The sequence below is a fragment of the Gracilinanus agilis genome, chromosome 4 (assembly GCF_016433145.1).
Source record: "Gracilinanus agilis isolate LMUSP501 chromosome 4, AgileGrace, whole genome shotgun sequence".
In the NCBI taxonomy this organism is placed as follows: domain Eukaryota; kingdom Metazoa; phylum Chordata; class Mammalia; order Didelphimorphia; family Didelphidae; genus Gracilinanus; species Gracilinanus agilis.
The window spans coordinates 371,925,625-371,945,162 of NC_058133.1; the positions used below are offsets into that span (position 1 = coordinate 371,925,625).

Genomic DNA, 19,538 nt, shown 5'->3' on the forward strand with positions numbered 1-19,538 from the left:
TTTATATGTCTTCTCCTCTACAGAAATGTAGGGTGAGGAGGACTATTAATACTCAAGCGATGACTATCAAGAAGCATAGCACTAAGGAAATTGTTTATAAATTAGCAAGAGAAGATTCCAAGAGAAAAACTGTAATCACCAAAGCTGTGGCTTACTATATTGATCTGTACAGGACATCCTAAATATAGGACCTCACCAATAAAATGAAATCTGTACAAAAAAAATCACATTCACATATCCACTGAATAATGAGAAAATTATAATTCAAAAATATTTACTGTGATTATTTTTAACATTTTCATTCTAACAAACATGCTTTACTTCTTTTGATCACTGTTTTCTATCTTTGTCACTTTGCTATCCTCCTAATTTTCACATTATTTATATCTTATCTCTATTAACTACTAGTCTCTGATTTTACAACATAAACCAAATTTGGGAAAAAATGCAAGTCTGTATTTAAAATAATATAGTATACTAGAATACTTACAGTTCCTTGCAGGAATTGTATACTTAGTAGCACTTATCCTACTCACTCACATGCTTTAGTCTCTACAAATTCAATGTTTGCCAAAGACCTATAAATAACTAAACATTAAGAAGCTAATAATACGTGAAAAAATTTACCATGTCTTAATAATTTTTATGTTAATGATGTAAAATTGTTTAAAGGTAAAAAAAAAAAGGCACCTAAGATTTTCAGTCCATTTTATTTCTAAGTCTTGGGCCATTTTGTCTACTTTGAACTTCTCATTTTCTTTCATGGCAGCAAGCAATGCTTCATGCTGTTGTCTTTCTTGTTGTAGTTCGTTCTGAAAAACAAAATCTTTACAATGCAAAATGTGCATCAAATAGTAAAATCTGGCTATTTTAAATCTTCTTCAAATAACTATGTCTAAATGAGCAATGCCTAAACTTCTGGCAAAGTGACAAATTTTCAAGATTTTCTGGCAAAAAAGTAAACAAATTTAAAAATTTATCCCAAACCATACTATCAGTATAATTTTTAAGTAAATGTAATTTGAGATTTTAATGGTTGCAAGTTGTCCCCTAAAATAAAATCCCATCTTTGTGGGGCAAAATCATGGTGCATCACAATTTTCAAACAATAACTGCACATAATGCAAAGGGAAATAAGGAGACTGAATTGTCAGCACAAGAATATGACATACTGACAATGCTGATTTGTGCCAAGAAGAAGCTTTTAAATAACACCATTCAGGAGATTTATGATCAGAAAAGGAGGGGAACTGGCCACAAAGCAAGAGTAAGAGATAAAAGGTGAACAGTCCATATGTTGTAGTGGTATGCACAAATTTAAAGAATCTGGGGGAATTTAGCCTTTGTGTGTAGACTCGATTTATGATGGGACTGGATGAATCACATAGGTAGAGAAAGTACATCAGGTTTACGATTAGGCCCATGGCAGAGGATTTCTCTAATACTGATGTATTTTTTTTTAACCCTTGTACTTTGGTGTATTGTCTCATAGGTGGAAGATTGGTAAGGGTGGGCAATGGGGGTCAAGTGACCTGCCCAGGGTCACACAGCTGGGAAGTGGCTGAGGCCGGGTTTGAACCTAGGACCTTCTGTCTCTAGGCCTGACTCTCACTCCACTGAGCTACCCAGCTGCCCCCTACTGATGTATTTTTAAGCCAACATCCCAATCAAAACCTTAATTGTAATACTAATCTCAAACTTTTTTCTATCATGGACTATTCAATGTTTTTATAAAATTCTGTTTAAATATATAAACACAGTATTCTTCAGCTAAAAGTACATTAGTGGCAGCTGAGACAGATCTAGAGATAGAAGGTCCTAGGTTCAAATTTGGCCTCAGGCACTTCTAGTTTTGTGACCCTGGACAAGTCCCTTAACCCCCATTGCCTAGTCCTTACCGTTCTCTAGAATGGAAGATAACAGTTCTTAAAGAATGCAGTATTTCAGATAAAAAGTAGTAATGTTACCTTTCAGACTTTCAGATCTTAAGGCATAAACACTGTGATAATGATGGCCCAATGGCAAATAATCAGAATAATTATCAGGGATCAAAGCAAGTAATTGGACATTTTTTACAAATGATAAACCATTTCCCACTTATGTGGTGTTAAAATATGCTGAGGTCCTATATTCAACATGACCAACTAAGACAGATATTTGTAGACTGGTAGCAATCAACTAAGGTACTTTATAATACTAATAGTGGCAGGAAATTACAGCATAATATAATGACAGGAACATCAGGCTCAGCATCAGCAGAGACCTAATTTCAAATCCTATGTCTGTTACTTACTATTTGACCCTGGGGGAAAATCCCTTAGCCAGTCTGAGTCATGATTTCTTCATTTCTAAAATGGCAATAATAATCTATAGCTATATCAAAGAACTGTTGTGAGAATCATTAAATAACAAATGAAAAGTAGTTTGTAAATCCCTTTCCTAAGTGTCAACTAAAAAAATTCCTAGGAGTATCAAATATCTATCAATAATTCAAAATATTAGTAGTTGCTAAAAAGCCCAAGAGTGGCTTCTGTTAGATTCTGAGATAAAAGGAAGTAGGGGATGCCACAATTATTATTATTGCCATACTAGGATATCCTACTTCCCAATTATCTTTCTCCAACTTGTCAGCCTTTTCAAAGTATATCTGGAAAATGAAATTTGTTCTTTTCATTTTCTTAAGCCTCATTGTTTCTTAAGAGTTATTATAAAAAAAGATGTATCTCTAAGAGCCTAACAGAGTACCTTGCAAAAAGGTTCTAATTTTGTTCCAACTTGAACTCTTTGGGAGAAGTTAGCCAACTTAGCAAAAACACCTTCACAGAGTACAAACAAAGGTGAGAATCAGTAAGGGTGGGGTTAGGAGAGGAGAGGAGAAACAACTATTTAAAGATGGAAGAGATTAGATGATTTCTGTAAACCCTAATCTGCTTACTGTACAGAATGAGGAAAACTTAACTTCTCAGGGCAATTAAGTGATTTGTTCAAGTATTCATATCTATAATAAAATTACCACCTCATTCCAAATTATTTTATAGTGGCTCTAACACAATCCTAATAAGATGTAAATTCTCTCATTTATATGTTTGAGTTGTCACCAATTATTTGTTTTAAAGAGAGAAAGAAGTCAAGGACGAGAGTCTTTAACTTTGAATCTCCACTACCCCATTCTTCCCTAGCCCACAATATCCATTGCGGACCTAATAGATTCTCATCTTCCTAGTTTAAAAATAGAAAAAATAAAGTATGGAATAAATTTAGGCCTTTCTTTTACCTCTGCCACCAGAAATATGGCCACCATGGTCAGGGCAGAAAAAGTATGGGGGAAGATGTTTGAGGAAAGAAAGAATTATGCATTTTCTCTCAAATGAACCTTTTGCATGCCTTAAAAAAAATTTAAAAACAAATCAAAAAACCAAACCCTTACCTTCTGTCTTAGAATCAATACTGTGTTTTGGTTTCAAGGCAGAAGAGTAGTAAGGGCATTTAAGTGTCTTGCCCAGGGTCACATGGCTAGGATGTGTCTGAGGCCATATTTGAACCCAGGACTTCCCAGCTCTAGACCTGTCTCTTAATTCATTGAACCGTCTAGTTGTCCCCTTAGATGGCTTTTTGACAGAGAATACTGAGGGTCCTTTTTTTAAGCTGCATTTAATTAAAAAATTTTTAAATTAGTAAAATACCTACAATGTACAAGGTGTTGTTGGTAGATCTTTATACTGATGTTTAATGAATATTTTATTTAAATGAGGCTTTAAAAAATTTTCAGATGTGATTTAATCACTGTGGGGAATGGCAGTTTGTCTAATTTATAACTGAAGAGAATACTTGTTGGTAATTTATAAATGGCAGAGAACTGCTCAGAAAACTGAGAGTGCTTTAGTGACTTGTTCATGGTCACACAGATAGTTGTGTTAGTGGCTTGAATTGTATTTCTCTATCATTGAACTTGGACTATGAATGGATTATGAAATTACCTCAAGATTTAATAATGAGTCTGTGGTTTCCTTTAGCTTTACTCTGGTTAAATCTAGTTCATCCTGAAGTTGTCTATAGGAGTCCTGTAGATTAGAGATAACCCCTTCTGCAGAACCAAGACCTTGTTCGCTTTTATTTACCAAATCCTGGAGGCGAGAAACCTGCATAAAAAATATAATGCTTTTAGCAAAACTTTATTTTTGACAATCAAGACAAAAATATTGACTATCTTCTTCATATTGTAGAGATAACTCAAATAACAATAATTTACAGCAAGAGAGGTCTCCTCAGAAAGTCCTAGGGAGATAGCTGCAGTGGGTAGTGACTAGCATGGTGCCACAGGGCTCACTCCAGGACTTAAAAGTCTGGGCTTCGAACCGAAAAGATTTAGGAAGGCTTAGCTTTAGGAGGTGGAGATCAACAAGGAATTCAAGGAACTGAAACCAAACAAGGTGGACATGTTTTTTTGTGTTAGAAACAAGCCTGTCTGTTAACCAGAATGCGGTTTTGGGTCATGACATTTAGAAGTAAAAGGTGACAGTACATTTCCAAGGAATAGCATGTGAAAAGAGATGTTAATAATGTTTCACAACCACGATACATATAGCCTCATATTCTGTCTCTTATAGTGATAACAAGTAATGTTTTATGGGAGGGTACTGGTTGTAGTTGTAGTCGACCATTTCAATTTTCAGAGGACTTGAAATCTATCCTAGGATACTGTTGACTTCCTATATTAATTCATCATGATTCTACAATCTATAAAACTGATCTAATCTTTCTATATTTTAGCTATGCTTACAATCCTTATACTCTCTCTCAGGATTAGAAGTTCTAAGAATCTGCTGAGTAAGCCAGTGCCATTCTTTAAATTTTTTTTCCAAAAACTATTTCTTTAGGTATTTTTATTTTATTTTATTTTTAAAATTTTTCCCCAAGGTGACATGATTCTTGTCTCCCTCCCCTCTTTCCTCTCTGCTCCTGGAGCTGACAAGCAATTTCACTGGGTTATACATATATTATCACTCAAATTCTTTAGGTATCTTTAGATGTGAAGTAGTCTGTGTTTTGGTGAAAAGGTTCATGCTCGCCCTATTCATTCTTGCCATTATTGTATAGATTTTGATATATAATGTGCTCAGCTTTTTAATTTCCAGGAAAAATACTAATTTAAAAAATCTATTATTTTATTAGTCCTTTCATTAAATTCATTTAATTATACTTTTTAAAAGACAGCAATCAGAAAAATAGGTGGCATTATAAATGTAGATATCTTTTATAAGAGTAGGATAAAATTTTCTACTTTTCTTTCAGTACTACCTAATTATTTCTAGCATTTGTTTGCCTATTTCCTGGCTGTAGCATTTTAGACTAAAGCTTTCAGGGAATATTTTAAAGTAATTTCATAATGGAAGAATTAAGTACAAAATGCTTCATTTTCCCACTAAAACGATGCCATTTTTATGCTAATTCATGTAATACTACTAGAATAAGAAATCTCTTTTTCTCAGGGTTTGGAAGGTAATTTCATCAGGATGAAGAACTCCTGGGATGCAAAGTCCCTCTGGTGATATAGATCCCTAACAGAACTGTAAAAGTCTTGAAGAGCTTCCTGGAATACTGAGAAAGTCAAGTGTCTCAAGATGCTGTCTCTCAAGAAATCATTACTGGATTAAATAGAGTCTAAATATATGACATAGAGTTGATGTGATTTAAGAAGATTCTTGCCTCTTTATCAGCTGTATTTAGTTTGGCTGTCAGTTCTTCATTTAGTCTTTCTATCTGCTGTGTAAGTTGAATTTTATCTTCTTCTAGTTGTAGTTTTTCTTTTTTATGTTTTTCTTCTAGTTCCTTAGAAAAAGTGGGAAAAAATTGAAAAATTATACTTAAAATTGTGTTACAATACAAGTAGGTGAAACGGATACATTTTTCCTTGTTTTATACTTAGACATAATTTTAGATTTCTAAATTGCTCTTACTCTCCTACTCTTACTTTCCTTTAATACCACAACCCAGAGTTCTTTCCCATTTGCTTATAAACATGCATGAATCTCCCCAATCCTTAAAAACAAGGAATACCTTTCCTTGACATTTCTATCCCACACAGCTCTCATGCTCTCTTTTTCCCTTTCTGCTGCCAAACTTCCTGAATAGGTTGCTAAATTTAATTCTGCTATTTTCTTACTACCCATCATTTACTACTTGTCATATGACTACCACCTTCAACACTCCAATTAAACTCTGCTCTCAAAGGACATCAGTAACCTGACTGCAAAATCCAAATACTTTTTTAGCCATCCTCTTCTACCTCTCTGAAACATGACTAGTCCCTGCCCCCAAGCCTCTTCTGCAGAAGCACCACATTCTCCTCTTCTCCTCATCCTTGACTCTTAATGGATTTTAAAAAGATTCTTAAGTGGTAAGTCATACATACATAAATTTTCTTGTATGTGAACCTAAGTATTTGAAATTATATAAAACATTTTAGCCTATTATCAATTAAAGTACAAATAATATATTTTCCCTTAAGTCACCTTGACACACTAACATTCTTGCTCTTTGGGAACATTTCTAGAGGGTTTTTGCCTATAACTCCTCCTTTCTGTTTTCTAGATTGAAGAACTTACCATTTAGTAGACAATGCTGCATTGTTCAGTCCCAGAGAAATTAATTCCTAGTTAATGAATTAGCATAACTAATACCTATACTAATGAATAAAACTAAATAAAACTGAGATCTAAATTAACAGAAAATGCAATCCTCCAACCCCATAAAACAAACAAAAAAATCCCTGTTGGCATCGATTATTTCAACTTAGAATTATAACAATACTTTGATACCACAAAGAAGGCTCTTCGATTTCAGTGGTGTGAAAACTTGGTTCAAAGATGCAGGTTTTGATTCCTCCTTAATTGAAAGTTGTGGCCAAAAAAATTTATCACCTTCACCAACCTAGTGATAAATTTCTCCAGACTGAGCGATGCTGATCCTCAGTTAAAAAAAAAATACAATTAGTCTATTCCCTGAATCCACACTCAAAAGTCTCTCTACTGGCCTAGTCTTGGAAAACCCTGGGCTACTTCAAACCACATCATTTATTCCTATCATTGCCCACTGACATATCCTCTTACTTTGTTTACTTTTTTATTGCACTTAAAAAAAACAAACCCTTACCATCTGTGTGAGAATAGATTCTAAGTATCAGTTCCAAAGCAGAAGATTGTAAGGACCTGGCAATTGGAGTAAGTGACTTGCCCAAGGTCATAGAGCTGGGAAATGTCTGAGACCAGATTTGGACCTAGGACTTCCCATCTCTGGGCCATCCATTGAGCCATCTAGTTGCTCCTTATTGTATATTTTGACTTAGAGATCTCCTGCCTACACACTTGTCATTTAATACATTAGAATTCTAATAATTAAATGACATCAATTCACTTTTTAAAAAAAACACTAAATTAAACTCAAATTTTCAGTAAAGGTTTTAAAGGTTTTTTTTGGGAAGCCTACCATAAGCCATCCACTCTTACTTCTTGTTCAAATGCTTGCCTGCTCCATTTTTTAAAAAAATTAAAAAAAATTTTTATGTATGGCACCTAGTATATTCCTGCATCCGGAAATGCTACCTTAGAGTCAACATGTTTATTTATACCAGTCAGCCAAACTACATGTTAAGTTAAAAAATTTTTTTTAATTAAATAGGATAACAAATACATGACAAGTAAAACTATTGCCTTTGCCCTACCCCACGCAGCCATGGGATACATGGCCACTGGTCACCACATCACCAGTAGGGATGGCTGGGGAATATGGGCAGAGAGCCCGTGCTAGGAACACGTGACCAGGGAGACCTGTGGCCAGGGCACCCACAGAGCTGGGGCCACTCTCGCCTGCCCCCTCCTTCTCTTAGAATCCGAGCTGCCCTGGGCACAATCCCTTCCTGGTATCTTCTCTCCTGCCAAGCTGTTAGTTCTCTCCATGATGATTTGAGGCTGCCATTTCTGCCCAGGTATCCCTGAGCACTTCATGGAGGCCATTCTACAAACACAGAGTCTGTGCTTTCTAAACGCTTGTCAAATTGAAGGCTAAAAACCACCAGTCTACACTAGGACAGCCAACGAAACCCAGAGGAATGCCACAAGACTGCTTACTCTTGTAATTGCCTTTTATTGGTCTCCTTGTCACAGTCTTTCCTCACCCCAATCTATCCTTCCTGGCACCTCACTAACCCTCAATTCAATAAAATCTAGTAGCTATGACTTTTAGAATGAAATAGAAACATCTTTGTGAGATAGATAAGTACTTGACTGCTTTCTTAAATAAGGGAAACTGAATATGAGACTATTTTTCATTCAGTCATCATTCAGTCATCATTATGAGTTTCAGTATATGCTGTCTTGTAATATAGAACCTATGCATGAAATTTGTGAGGGGCATGCAGTATTTTCTCCTATACCAATACCCCTTGTTTATTAAGTTTTTTGTGTTCTTATCTATTCTTCATAATGTTTGCATTCATTTTAGAGGCTTTCATTTCTTACTCAAGTCTAGGTTCCAAAGCTACAAGTATCTTCTTACTCTCATCCTTTCAAATGTATGTATTCTGATCTGTTGTAAACCCAATAAACATTTAAGAAAAAAAAAAAAAACCAAACCCATCTATGCAAAATTGTTGGAACTGTGTGTAAATTAAGAGTAATTATTTCCTTTAGTAAAGGCATTTAAGACCTCTCTTATGAATAAAGTGTATGTATAAATAAATAAATATATATTTAGCTACATAAAGTTGGGCTTTTTTTCCCTCTTTTAACACCCAACTCTTCCTCCCAACCCCTTTCTCCTAGCCAATTTCAAGATAGCAATCTCAGAATGTAAAGTCAGATTAAATAAAAAACCAACAACTTACCATCTGCAGCCTTTTCTTTTCCTTATTTGCATTACTGTGGACAGTCTCAATTGCAATATGATGCTTCTGAGCTAAATCTTCCAAAGTCTTTGAGTGAGCTTTATTTAATTGTATTATTTCCCCTTCGAATCTAGTTTGAAGGTTTATTAGTTCTTTCTCATAATATTCTTTTTGATTTTTCTTTGCTTCACTTATTTGCTAGAATTAAAAATGTTTAGATGAAAAATGAATATTTGCTAGTTGCTTTTTTAGCATTACCATAAATGTTTAACTATCGTGGCATGTATAAGCATTATGGCAAATAGCAGAGGGTTTGTAGGTTGTTCCAGACCAATTTTTATCATTTGCTATCTTAAAAAAATAAATAATATGTCACATGCAAGATTCAGAACTCTAGAGAAATAAAGAAAAGGGAAAAGTACTAGTAGACTGGAGTCATATGTAAGTGTCGACGTGCAATCTAGAAACCCCTAAACTTGTAGCCTAGTATGATCTGATGAACCCCAAGTTTTAGGACTAGCTTGTAAGTTGGAGACCCCAAAAGCTTGTACTTGTTCTCTGTTCCCCTGAGAATCCAACCTGAAGGGAATCTCAGACTAGCAGTTTCAGACTGAAAAATGGACCCTAAGGAAAAAGACACCCAGTTAGGTGGGGCTAAGCAAATGCTAAATATACCATATCTGAAATCCTTTTCCAAGAAGACCCATGCCTGGGCAGGGACCATCCTTTTAGTATCCATTGTGGGTAGCCCCCCTTCCCTTACACCCCAGCCTCTGGCTAGGATTCCTTTCCCAAGCTTGATTGTATCCAGTCAGTATAGTTTGAACAATCCCATTTCCTAGTAGCTATGGTAATGTCAATCATCTTTTCCTGCCCCTGGATCTCCCAAATGGTATATAGGCCCCCCAAATTCTTTTGTTCCTTGGAGTTGTCAATCTAGTGCAGTTGGTTGTCCCAGGGGTCAGTTCCAGGCTTTGTGTTGAGGCCTTGAGGAAAGCACTGAACCTCTTTCCTTAATTAAAGAGTTTTTCTGACTAATAGTTCTGTGTTGTTTTTTTTACAGTTGACACATTAGTAACTCTTTTAGACGAAATGCAAAAAACTTTTAAGTTGAATCCATACAACAGATGACCAGTTCTTATCAACATAACTGAAAATAACTAGTCTGCAATTTATCAGTAGAGGAAGTTTCCTTACCTGAAAGTCACCTCTATCACTGAAATCACAGGTCTAGATCTTTCACTCATAGAGCTGCATATTTTATTCCCCTCCAGATACTTTGTGACCCAGTGACACTGGCATCCCTCTGCTGTTCCTCACACACAACACTCCACACCCTGACTCCAGAAGTTTTTCATGGCTGTTTCCCATGCCTGGAAAGCTTTCCTTCTTCATCTCTGCCTGATAGCTTCCCGGGTTTCCTTCAAGTCTAAATTAGTCTCATTTTCTGTCTATAAAAAACTTTCCCAGACCTTTGTGCCTTATCCTGAAGATTGCCCTCAATTTATCCTCAATATATCTTTTTTTGTACATTGCTGGTTTGCATGTTGTCTCTCCCATTAGACTGGGAGTTCCTTGAGAGCAGGTTTTGGCCTTTCTTTATATCTCTTGCTCTTTGAGCAGTTCCTGGCACATAACAGGATAAGCGTTTAACAAGTGTTAGTTGATTGACACAAACTTCAAAACTACAGAATTTAACTGTATTATTTAACTATAAGAATATCACACCCTTCACCAAAAATGGAACCTTAGTGAAAAAAATCTTTATTTTGAAATAGCATTTTGATTAAAACAATAAGTAGAATGCTCATTAGCTTTTAGGTTGCATTATCTAATTCATATATTATATATAAACATACATATACAGTCTCTCAACAACACTGCATTTTTATAAAATTGTAAAAACTATTAGGCTCCAATACACTACACATTTTATGCAGGTGTAGAAGGTGGCCAATTTTTCCAAAGAATTTCAGCATTATAATTTGAAGACTATAAAGAGAATTGTATTTTTCTTTTTTCTTTTGCTTTGAAAAGCAAAAAGCAAAAACCTCAAACCTTCTCAATCCCCTAATTCTCTCTTCCCAATTCCCTTTACCTTTTCCAGGTCCAGAATCTGCTTTTTCTGTTGTTCATCCAGACTTTGAGTTCTGCTTTGCAAAAAATTTCTTTCTTTTTCAAGTTGGGATACTTTCTCTTTCGCCAATGACTTTTCTGACTCCAGTTCTCTTATTGTAGCCTCCTGTGACAACTGAGTAGCTTGCAGGATTCCAATATGACCTACCCCCCAAAAATTCTTCATTAAAAAATCTGAAATATTTTGAGTGGCATAATCATCATAACTGATTGCATTATGCCTCAAGAAAATTTTAGATCTGTATAAGGAGTTATTTCTACTTTTCTTATTGTTCAGTCTCTGAACATTTACTATTTACAGAAGAAGCAAGTGACAACTTAGAAAGTCTATTCTTATATCATTTTAAGCTGTTCTTTGAACCTGAAAATTGTACAAGACACAGAAGGAAGTCTAAGTACAGGTATTCCCTTAAGTATGTGTAGTCAATTTCTGGAAGCAAATAGGATAAGAAAATTTGCCATAATTAATATTTAGAAGAGCCAAGCCAAAAACTATTCTTTGTTTCTCCTCCCTAAATCTTCAGCATGGTATATGGACAGGGGTATACTGGAACCAGCTTTAACTAGCTTGTAAGACCTCTTAAATTTTTAGTGTGAGCATTTATACCTCAGAAATCAGCAACTGCTACAAATCAAAGTTTGATTTATTGTTTCATTGCCTAGATTTAAGAAAGTATTAATAATACAAATTAAATTTAAAAGTATATGTATATACATTTTAATTCTCTGGAAGGGTTCCAGCTGTTAAACATTTACCAGTACATCCCTGAGTATTTTGAAGCAGTATGGTAAAGACAAGGGATTTAAAGTCAGAGAAACAAGATTTAATCTTACTTCCAACATTAATAGCCAAGTCCTTCAGCACTGAGTTTTTGCTCTGACATTGGCAGTTTAATCCTGAGCAAATTGCTTAGATTTTATGTGAGTTTCAATTTTCTCATCTAAAAAATAATGTTACCATGTGTAATACAAACTCAAGAGTTCACAGGTTCATAGATCCAGAGCTAGAAGTGGCCTTAGATGCCATCTAGTCCAGTTCCCTCATCCTACAGTAAAAAGGACTTTGCCCAAGGTCATCCGAGTAATCAGCTGGGATTGAACCTGGGTCCTCTGACTCCAGAGCTGGTCCAACTTTAAGTCCAGTGACCTTCATGCTCTACCAAGTCATAATGATCTTGAATTTGATCAAGAAAAACTGGAGCAGAAAGGCACAGAGAAAGATGCTAGGCGATCTGGACATAGGAAGGAAAGAAAAATGAAGCACAGAAGAAAAAAGGAGAAAGGAAGAAAAGACAGAAGTCAGAGAAAAAGCAGGCTGCCCTATATCAGATGAAGAAATGAGGAAGTCAGTATTTGCTGAGAGGGAAAGTATAGAAAAATACAGGATTTAGTATCACAGCATCAGAATTTAAATCTATTTCTATCATATCTATCTAGGTGGCCATCAGCAAGCTGTTTAAATTCTCCAGGCCCGAGTTTCCTCATCTGTAAAATGAGGTTTTATACTAGATGAGACCGACGGTGCCTTCCAGCTCTAAATCAATGATCCTATGAAAAGGAAATCTGGAATTCTTTCTTGAGCCCAATAGAACAAAATAAATACTAAAAGTGATCAACTCTAAGAACTTCCTTTTTTAACATAAAATAAAAATGCTACAGATGATTTTTCAACTTAAAATATCTGACTTTCTCTAATAAATGTTGGGGATCACCAGCAGAAGGGAATCTCCATAGGGAGCTACATTTTGTAACAAATATGAATTCAAAGTTGAACTAGTTGAAATAAGGCATTAAAATTTATCTATAGATTCCATACTACTAATACTAGTATTACTTTCATTATTTTAAATACCTTAAAGTCAACATTATTCAAAAGTCTTATAAATGTGCACAATTATGCTATGCTTTTAAACACTAACTACATTCTCTGAACTTGTACAACTCAATTATTTTAACAAAGTTACTGTTTTTAAAAGTTTATATTACCTAAAATCATTTAGTTTACCTGAAAATGACACACATTAATTCAGTAGGACCATCAGAACTCACTCCAATACTCAGATTCTGTATAATTTAAATATAATAAGGAAAGACCAGTTTCATTTTGAATGAACATGAGTATTAGTTTTAGTCTGGCAATAATCAAAGAAAAATGGTCAAACATACTAGCTTTAAGGACAAGATCTGAAGCTTGCTGCTGTAACCGTTCTCTAGCAGCTGCTAGCTCACTTTCCACTTCCTTATGTTTGCTTAGTAAATTTATTTCTTCTCCTTTGACATCATCTAGTTGTTTTTGAAGAATCTAAGAAGACAGAAAATATTCATTTTATTACTATGTAATCAAAATCAACATTAATTTAAATGATTCAATCGTATTTGTTGGCTAAGTCATGCTCATTTGCTCTCAAATTTAATCTTATAAGCATTGATAATAACTTCAAAAATCACAAGGCTCCAATATAAATAACTAAATCTTTTTTCATTTTTACTTTAAAAATTTTCTGGTTTCCAGCCCAAGGTTGTGGAATTTTCTAAAATTACTACAAAACAACACTCTTGGAAATATTTCTATTGTTTAGTGACTAAGTCAATAGCTAAAAAAAATGTATGTGGTAGCTGCACCGTTAATACTACTAACAGAGAATGTAATTGTGTAAATGTTGAAAAAATTAAGTAGAAAAAGTATAGGACTTTAATGGTTCATTTAATTTCATAATTACTGAACTATCTTTGAAATAAAGGAATATTATAATCAGTAATTCTTAGTAGGGAGATTTTCTTGATTGTTTTACTTTTAAATATCTCACTATAATATTTACTTAGATTCTGAAAGTGAAATTTTGTATATAAAAGATGAGGTTTATCAAAGAAGTTCCCTTATCAATTTGTTGAGGTTGCTGAGATAAGCTTTTGTTTGGAACTTTTGATTATCCATACTTTTTCCCAGAAAAGTCAGGGACATGACCTTTGGCAACTTGTTAAAGAGTACAAAAGACAAATGATTAATTTATCAGAGACCAGGATTTCCTTAAGATGAATTAATTAGCACTTCCTAGTGGATAGATTCTCTGACTGGGGCTGTCTACAATATGATTTGGTAATCTCAGACTCTTAGAAGGATGCACTTCTTGGCACAATAACTTTCCCTTTAAGCTGACTGATAAAAGTAAGCCAACAGATTGCTTTTTTTCTTTTTCAAGAAATTCAGAAATCAGAAAGAAGAACTGGATGGGGGTAAGGAGAAGGTAGGAGAGTAGGAATCTGTACCTGTGTAGCATCTACACTGTCTGTAGACCTCCACCCTTACCCTTATATAATAATGAATATTTCTAAGGAGAGGCACATGGAAGTTATGTGTACCTGCCCATAGCTTTTATAAGAGACCTGAAAATGGATTTTCTTAGCCCCAGAAATGGTAGCAGTTGGAATAGAGAAAAATCGTGTTGAACATTTATGGGCTATCATGAGTACTTTAAAAAAATTTTTTTATTGGCTCTTGGGAGTCCTTTGTGTTTTCTGCATATTTTGTGAGGTAACTAACCCAAAACCTGAGTGAAATGAGAATTAGGCTCAGAGAAGAGATGGCAGGTCCTTGGTTTAAATCTGGCCTCAGGTACTTCCTACCTGTGTGACCCTGGGCAAATCACTTAACCCCTATTGCCTAGCCTTTACCACTCTTCTGCCTTAGAACCAATGCACAGTATTGATTCTAAGATGTAAGGTAAGGGTTAAAAAAAAAAAGCCTTCCATCTGTCCTCACAAAAGAAGGGCTTTTTAGTCACTATGTTCAAGCAGTTGTGAGCTTAGATGATCAGCAAGTAGTCCAGAAGGGATGAAACCAAGAAGCTAGTATGCCCTGAATTGGTCACAAGAGCAAAGAGTCCAGCACAAAACTGAAAAACCCAGAAGAGTTACAAAGAACAGCAGAGATGAGACAACTAGCAGCAGAAAGTGGTAGATACTAATCAACACCTAAATACAGGCCCAGCAAAGTAGGCCCTGAGACAGTGATGTGATAACATCACCCCAAAGACACCAGTAACCCCGCAACATTGGAAAGGACTTGCCCATCTGTGTAAATACTGAGGCTACAACATATACATGTGCCATCCTCATGTTTTATGTTTGTCCCCTTTTGCACTGTGGCCACACATGCTCACATGAGTGTTCTCATTTGTGATCATTGTGCTTTCACGCTTTCCAATGATAATACATTTATCTATGTACCAGGTTCATGAAGGAAATTTTCCTTTGCTATTTTTCTTATTATGCTATTTCATTAAAAGTCTTTGCTTTGAACTAATCGAGTCATTTAGCACATTAGTAAAAATAAAAATTAAAATTAAAAAGTGGTGGTTTGTGGGCTATAAGGTTTTGAATGGATGTTGACTCAGTGAGGACCTGGAACCTGTGGTCATTTTTCTGGGAGTCCCATGTGCCTAAAAGGGATGCCTCAGGTACGCTATATTGAATTCACAAAATTTTTGAGTATTAAGAACAAAATGGTACTTACCATATTATTGTTTTCTACTGTAGAAATTGCTATTTGAAGCTTTTGGCATTTTTCTTGAAGATTTCCAGTTTCATCCTTTGCAATTTGTAATTCTTCCCTAAGGCTAAATACAGTTTTACGAAAGATTGCTTCTTGATTCTGAAATTCCTTTTTCAGATCTGCTTCTTTTTCTTTGCTAGCATGGAGACTGTCAGTTGTAAAGTGCTGGGATCGTTTCAAGGCATCCAGCTCATGTTGATAAAAGGATTGAGCTTTACTCAGTTTGCCTTCGTATTCCTCAATTAGCTTTTTTCTTTCAAGCTTCAGTTCTTCAAGTTTTTTATTTAAGCCTTCCACTTCAATTCTGTGCAGTTCCTCCACTTTTTCCTGCCCCTTACTTAAGGAGGCACTGTGACAATCCTGGGTCTGAAGAAGTTCTTGCATTTCCTGTATATGTTCTGCTTTCAAGGTATCTAAAGCCTGCAATTTATCTTTCTCAAACTGGACTTGTAGCTGTGCAAAGCTCTCCAATTTCTTCTCAAACTTCTTTCTGATATCTTCAACTTCTTGAGCCATTGTTAGTACACGCTGGACATGTTGTGCTTCCGCACAAACATGCATGTCTTCCATTCTGTGTTTGTAAGCTTCAAACTCAGTCAAAGCCTGATGTTTCATCTTCTTATGGCCTTCTAGCGACTCTTCTAAGGCTTGGATCTTTCGTTTAAGGTCTGACTCCTCTGTAAGTTTACTTTTATATTGCAAAATCTTTTCTCTTGTTTCTCCAAGAATTTGCTGAATTTCCTCTTCATGAGCATCTCTAAGGGCTTGAATTGAAGATTCATGCTCATCATTTTTAGTGTTCAAAGCATATATTACCTGTGTTTTTAAGAGAGAAAGAAAAGAAAATTTGAGAAATGTTGAATTTTTAAATTTTTGGTCAAATTCCTTTTTATAGTTTAACTTTTTTTCACACACATATATGAGAATATTTGTCATATTCATGGATACCTGATTGTCTCCCTTCTCATCTTCTCCAGAAGACCGCATCATCCTCAATCATCCTCTGCTCTCTTTTGAATCTTCAAATTCTATTCACAGATTCATTTTCTACTACCTTCAAACACATTCAAGTCTTCCCCGTTCTTATGACAAGAGAATATTATTTATCATTCTTTCTTTCTCCTCCATTTTTCAGCTAAACTCCTTGAAAAGGCTATTAAAAAAATTTTTTTTAAACCCTTACCTTCCATCTTGGAGTCAGTACTGTGTATTGGCTCCAGGGCAGAAGAGTGGTAAGGGTAGGCAATGGGGGATAAGTGACTTGCCCAGGGTCACACAGCTGGGAAGTGGCTGAGGCCAGATTTGAACCTAGGACCTCTCGTCTCTAGGCTTGGCTCTCAATCCACTGAGCTACCCAGCTGCCCCCTAAAAGGCTATTTAAATTTGATGCTTTCATTTTCTTTCCTCTAACTCCTCAAAACTTTGGAATCTATCTTTCAATTTTATTTGACTGAAACTGTTCTCTCCCAAATCTAACAGTTTGATGCTAATCCTTGAACTACCTGCTCACTACATTTCACATTATTGACTTCTTTCTCCTCTGCATGCTCTTTCCTCTTTGAGTTTTTGTGACACTACTCTCTTAGTTTAGGTACTGCTTGTTCCTTTCTCAATCTCCTTTGTTCATCATCAACATTACACACCCTATCTACAAGTTTTCACCAAGATTCGGCTGTGAGCATTCTTCTCTTTGCCTTCTATATTATCTTTTGGGGTAACCCAATTAGACTCCATGGACTTAACTACAATTTGCAGATGACCCACAGCTTTATATATGTAGTCCCAGTTTCCCTCTAAGTTTCAGTTTCAGACCAACATACAGCTATTAGATATTTCAAACTGGTTATCCCAGAGATATCTTAATTCATTATCTTTCCACCTAAAACGTTCCTTCTTCTAAATTTTCCTTTTTTCTGCTGAAGACACTACCAACCTCCCAGTGTCATGGGCATTATCCTTACTCTCTCTAACCCCTTACATCCAATAAATTGTTAAATATTGTCATTTTTATCTCTATAATATTATCTCTTGAAAGTCTTCTATCCAATCATATAGCTACTACCTTAATGAAGACCCTTTTAATCTTTTTTAACTGATTACTCCAAACAACCCCACATCTATCTTCATTCCAATTCATTTTCCAAAAAGAACAGTTTTCCTAAAGGGTATGCCTGGCTACGCAACTCCTGACTGATAAACTCTAGCAGTTCCCTACTACAAAGAGAATCACAAAGAGAAGCCCTTTTCCTAGCATTTAAAGTCATCTCTAAACTGTCTCTAATCACCCTTTTAAAAGCCTCATTGAACAATATTCCCCTTCATTTGCTGCAGTCCACCCTGGCCTTACTAGTAGAAAGCAATGGAAGCCCTATCTCTCACATCTGTGAAGTACTCTTTCCTCATCACAAATGATGAAATACCTAGCTTTCTTCAAGACCTAGGTCTTGCTACCTTCTCCATGAGGCCCTTCCTGATTCACTCCTTTCCCCCTGCCCAACTACAGGCGCTCTTCCCACTCAAATCACCTTGTATGGACTTTATAAGTACTTACATAGATACAGGTTACCTCCTTGATAGAATATAAGGAGGGACCATTTCATTTCCATCAGCTGCCTTTCTGTTTTTACAAACAGGACTGGAATGTTCTCCCTTTTCACCTTTGCCTCTTGAAATCCTGTGTTTCCTTAAAGATTCAGTTCAAGGCCATCTACTCTAGGAAGCATTTTCTAGTTCCCCACTCTCACCTCTGTCTTCCCCTTCAAGGTCACCTTGTCTCTGATTTGTGTATTTTTAAAACATTTATACATTTATATTTTGTCTCTCTTCTTAGAACGTATCTCCTTAAGAGGAGAGACAGTTTTAATTTTGTCTTTGTATGCCCAGTAGTCAGCATAATGCCTGGAATATGTGTAGACTCTTAATAAATACTGATTAATAAATTAATAAATTATTGATTAATTGTGCATTCAAAAGAAATGAGAAACTTAATTTCATGAGAAAGTTGGCCATCTTATACTGTGACATTTTGACAGGTATTTACAAAAAATCCACCATGAAGAAAATATAGCCAATACTGTGTGGATAAGGAGGTTGACAAATTCTACAAAGAACTCACTGAAGCTAAATTGTATCAGTATATACTTAAACATGCCACTTCTCTGCCACCATTTTTCCAAACCATGCTGACTGTACTTCACCCATAAGATACCTGGAATTACCCTTTTGCCTTATATAGCCTAGAACAAAAACTTCAAATCAGTTACTGAATACTACGTCTAAGCTATGGTATAGAATATATTCTCCTGTTCCTTCTAGCTATGCTGTCGTCTATGCTGTTGTCTATTTATAATTAGGAAATGACCAGTGAAAGTCATTTCTAAATCAGTCATCCAGATAGTCAGATCACTGACTCAATATATCAAAGATCAAAATCAATATAAAATGAGAAGAAACCATAAGCATAATATTATTGAATGTAAACTTTGGAAAGCCCATCTTTTTAATACCAGTTGTATTATGGTGATGATATATGGCTATAAATTGTAGAATTCCACAGTCTGTGGATAATTAATATTGCAGGATATATATCAGTACAATTTACTATATGCTAAAAACTCATAAAACATTAAACCCATCTTTTATAGCTCACACAACAGTAAAACTATTATCAATAAGGTAAATGAGAGAAAAGATGAAAACAAAAGGATTCTAAACAATGTAGCAATAAAAATGAGTGGGTCAAAGAATGAATAATAAAGAGATAATGTATGAACATTTATAAGGAGCACACTGGACCTAGGGTTAGAAAGATCAGATTTAAAATATGACTTCAGACTAGCTATGTGATCCTAGGTAATTCACTTAATACCTGCCTGCATAAAACTGGAGAAGAAAATGGCAAACAACTCTAGTATCTTTGCTAAGAAAACCTCATGGAGAGTTGGTCCACAGATTCACAAAGAATTGGAT

At 35.3% G+C, this 19,538-nt stretch overlaps 1 protein-coding gene across 1 annotated transcript in view; it reads right to left on the bottom strand.

Annotated features, from left to right (window-relative positions):
• Positions 1 to 19,538, bottom strand: part of FAM184A (family with sequence similarity 184 member A) — a 121,908-nt gene that overhangs the window by 48,932 nt on the left and 53,438 nt on the right. The window contains exons 2-8 of the mRNA XM_044676848.1: positions 15,531 to 16,385; positions 13,184 to 13,319; positions 10,980 to 11,161; positions 8,882 to 9,079; positions 5,707 to 5,829; positions 3,978 to 4,139; positions 691 to 812 (exon numbers count right to left, since the gene is read on the bottom strand). Of these exons, the coding sequence (XP_044532783.1) occupies positions 691 to 812; positions 3,978 to 4,139; positions 5,707 to 5,829; positions 8,882 to 9,079; positions 10,980 to 11,161; positions 13,184 to 13,319; positions 15,531 to 16,385 (1,778 nt within the window). The remainder of the gene's footprint in view (positions 1 to 690; positions 813 to 3,977; positions 4,140 to 5,706; positions 5,830 to 8,881; positions 9,080 to 10,979; positions 11,162 to 13,183; positions 13,320 to 15,530; positions 16,386 to 19,538) is intronic.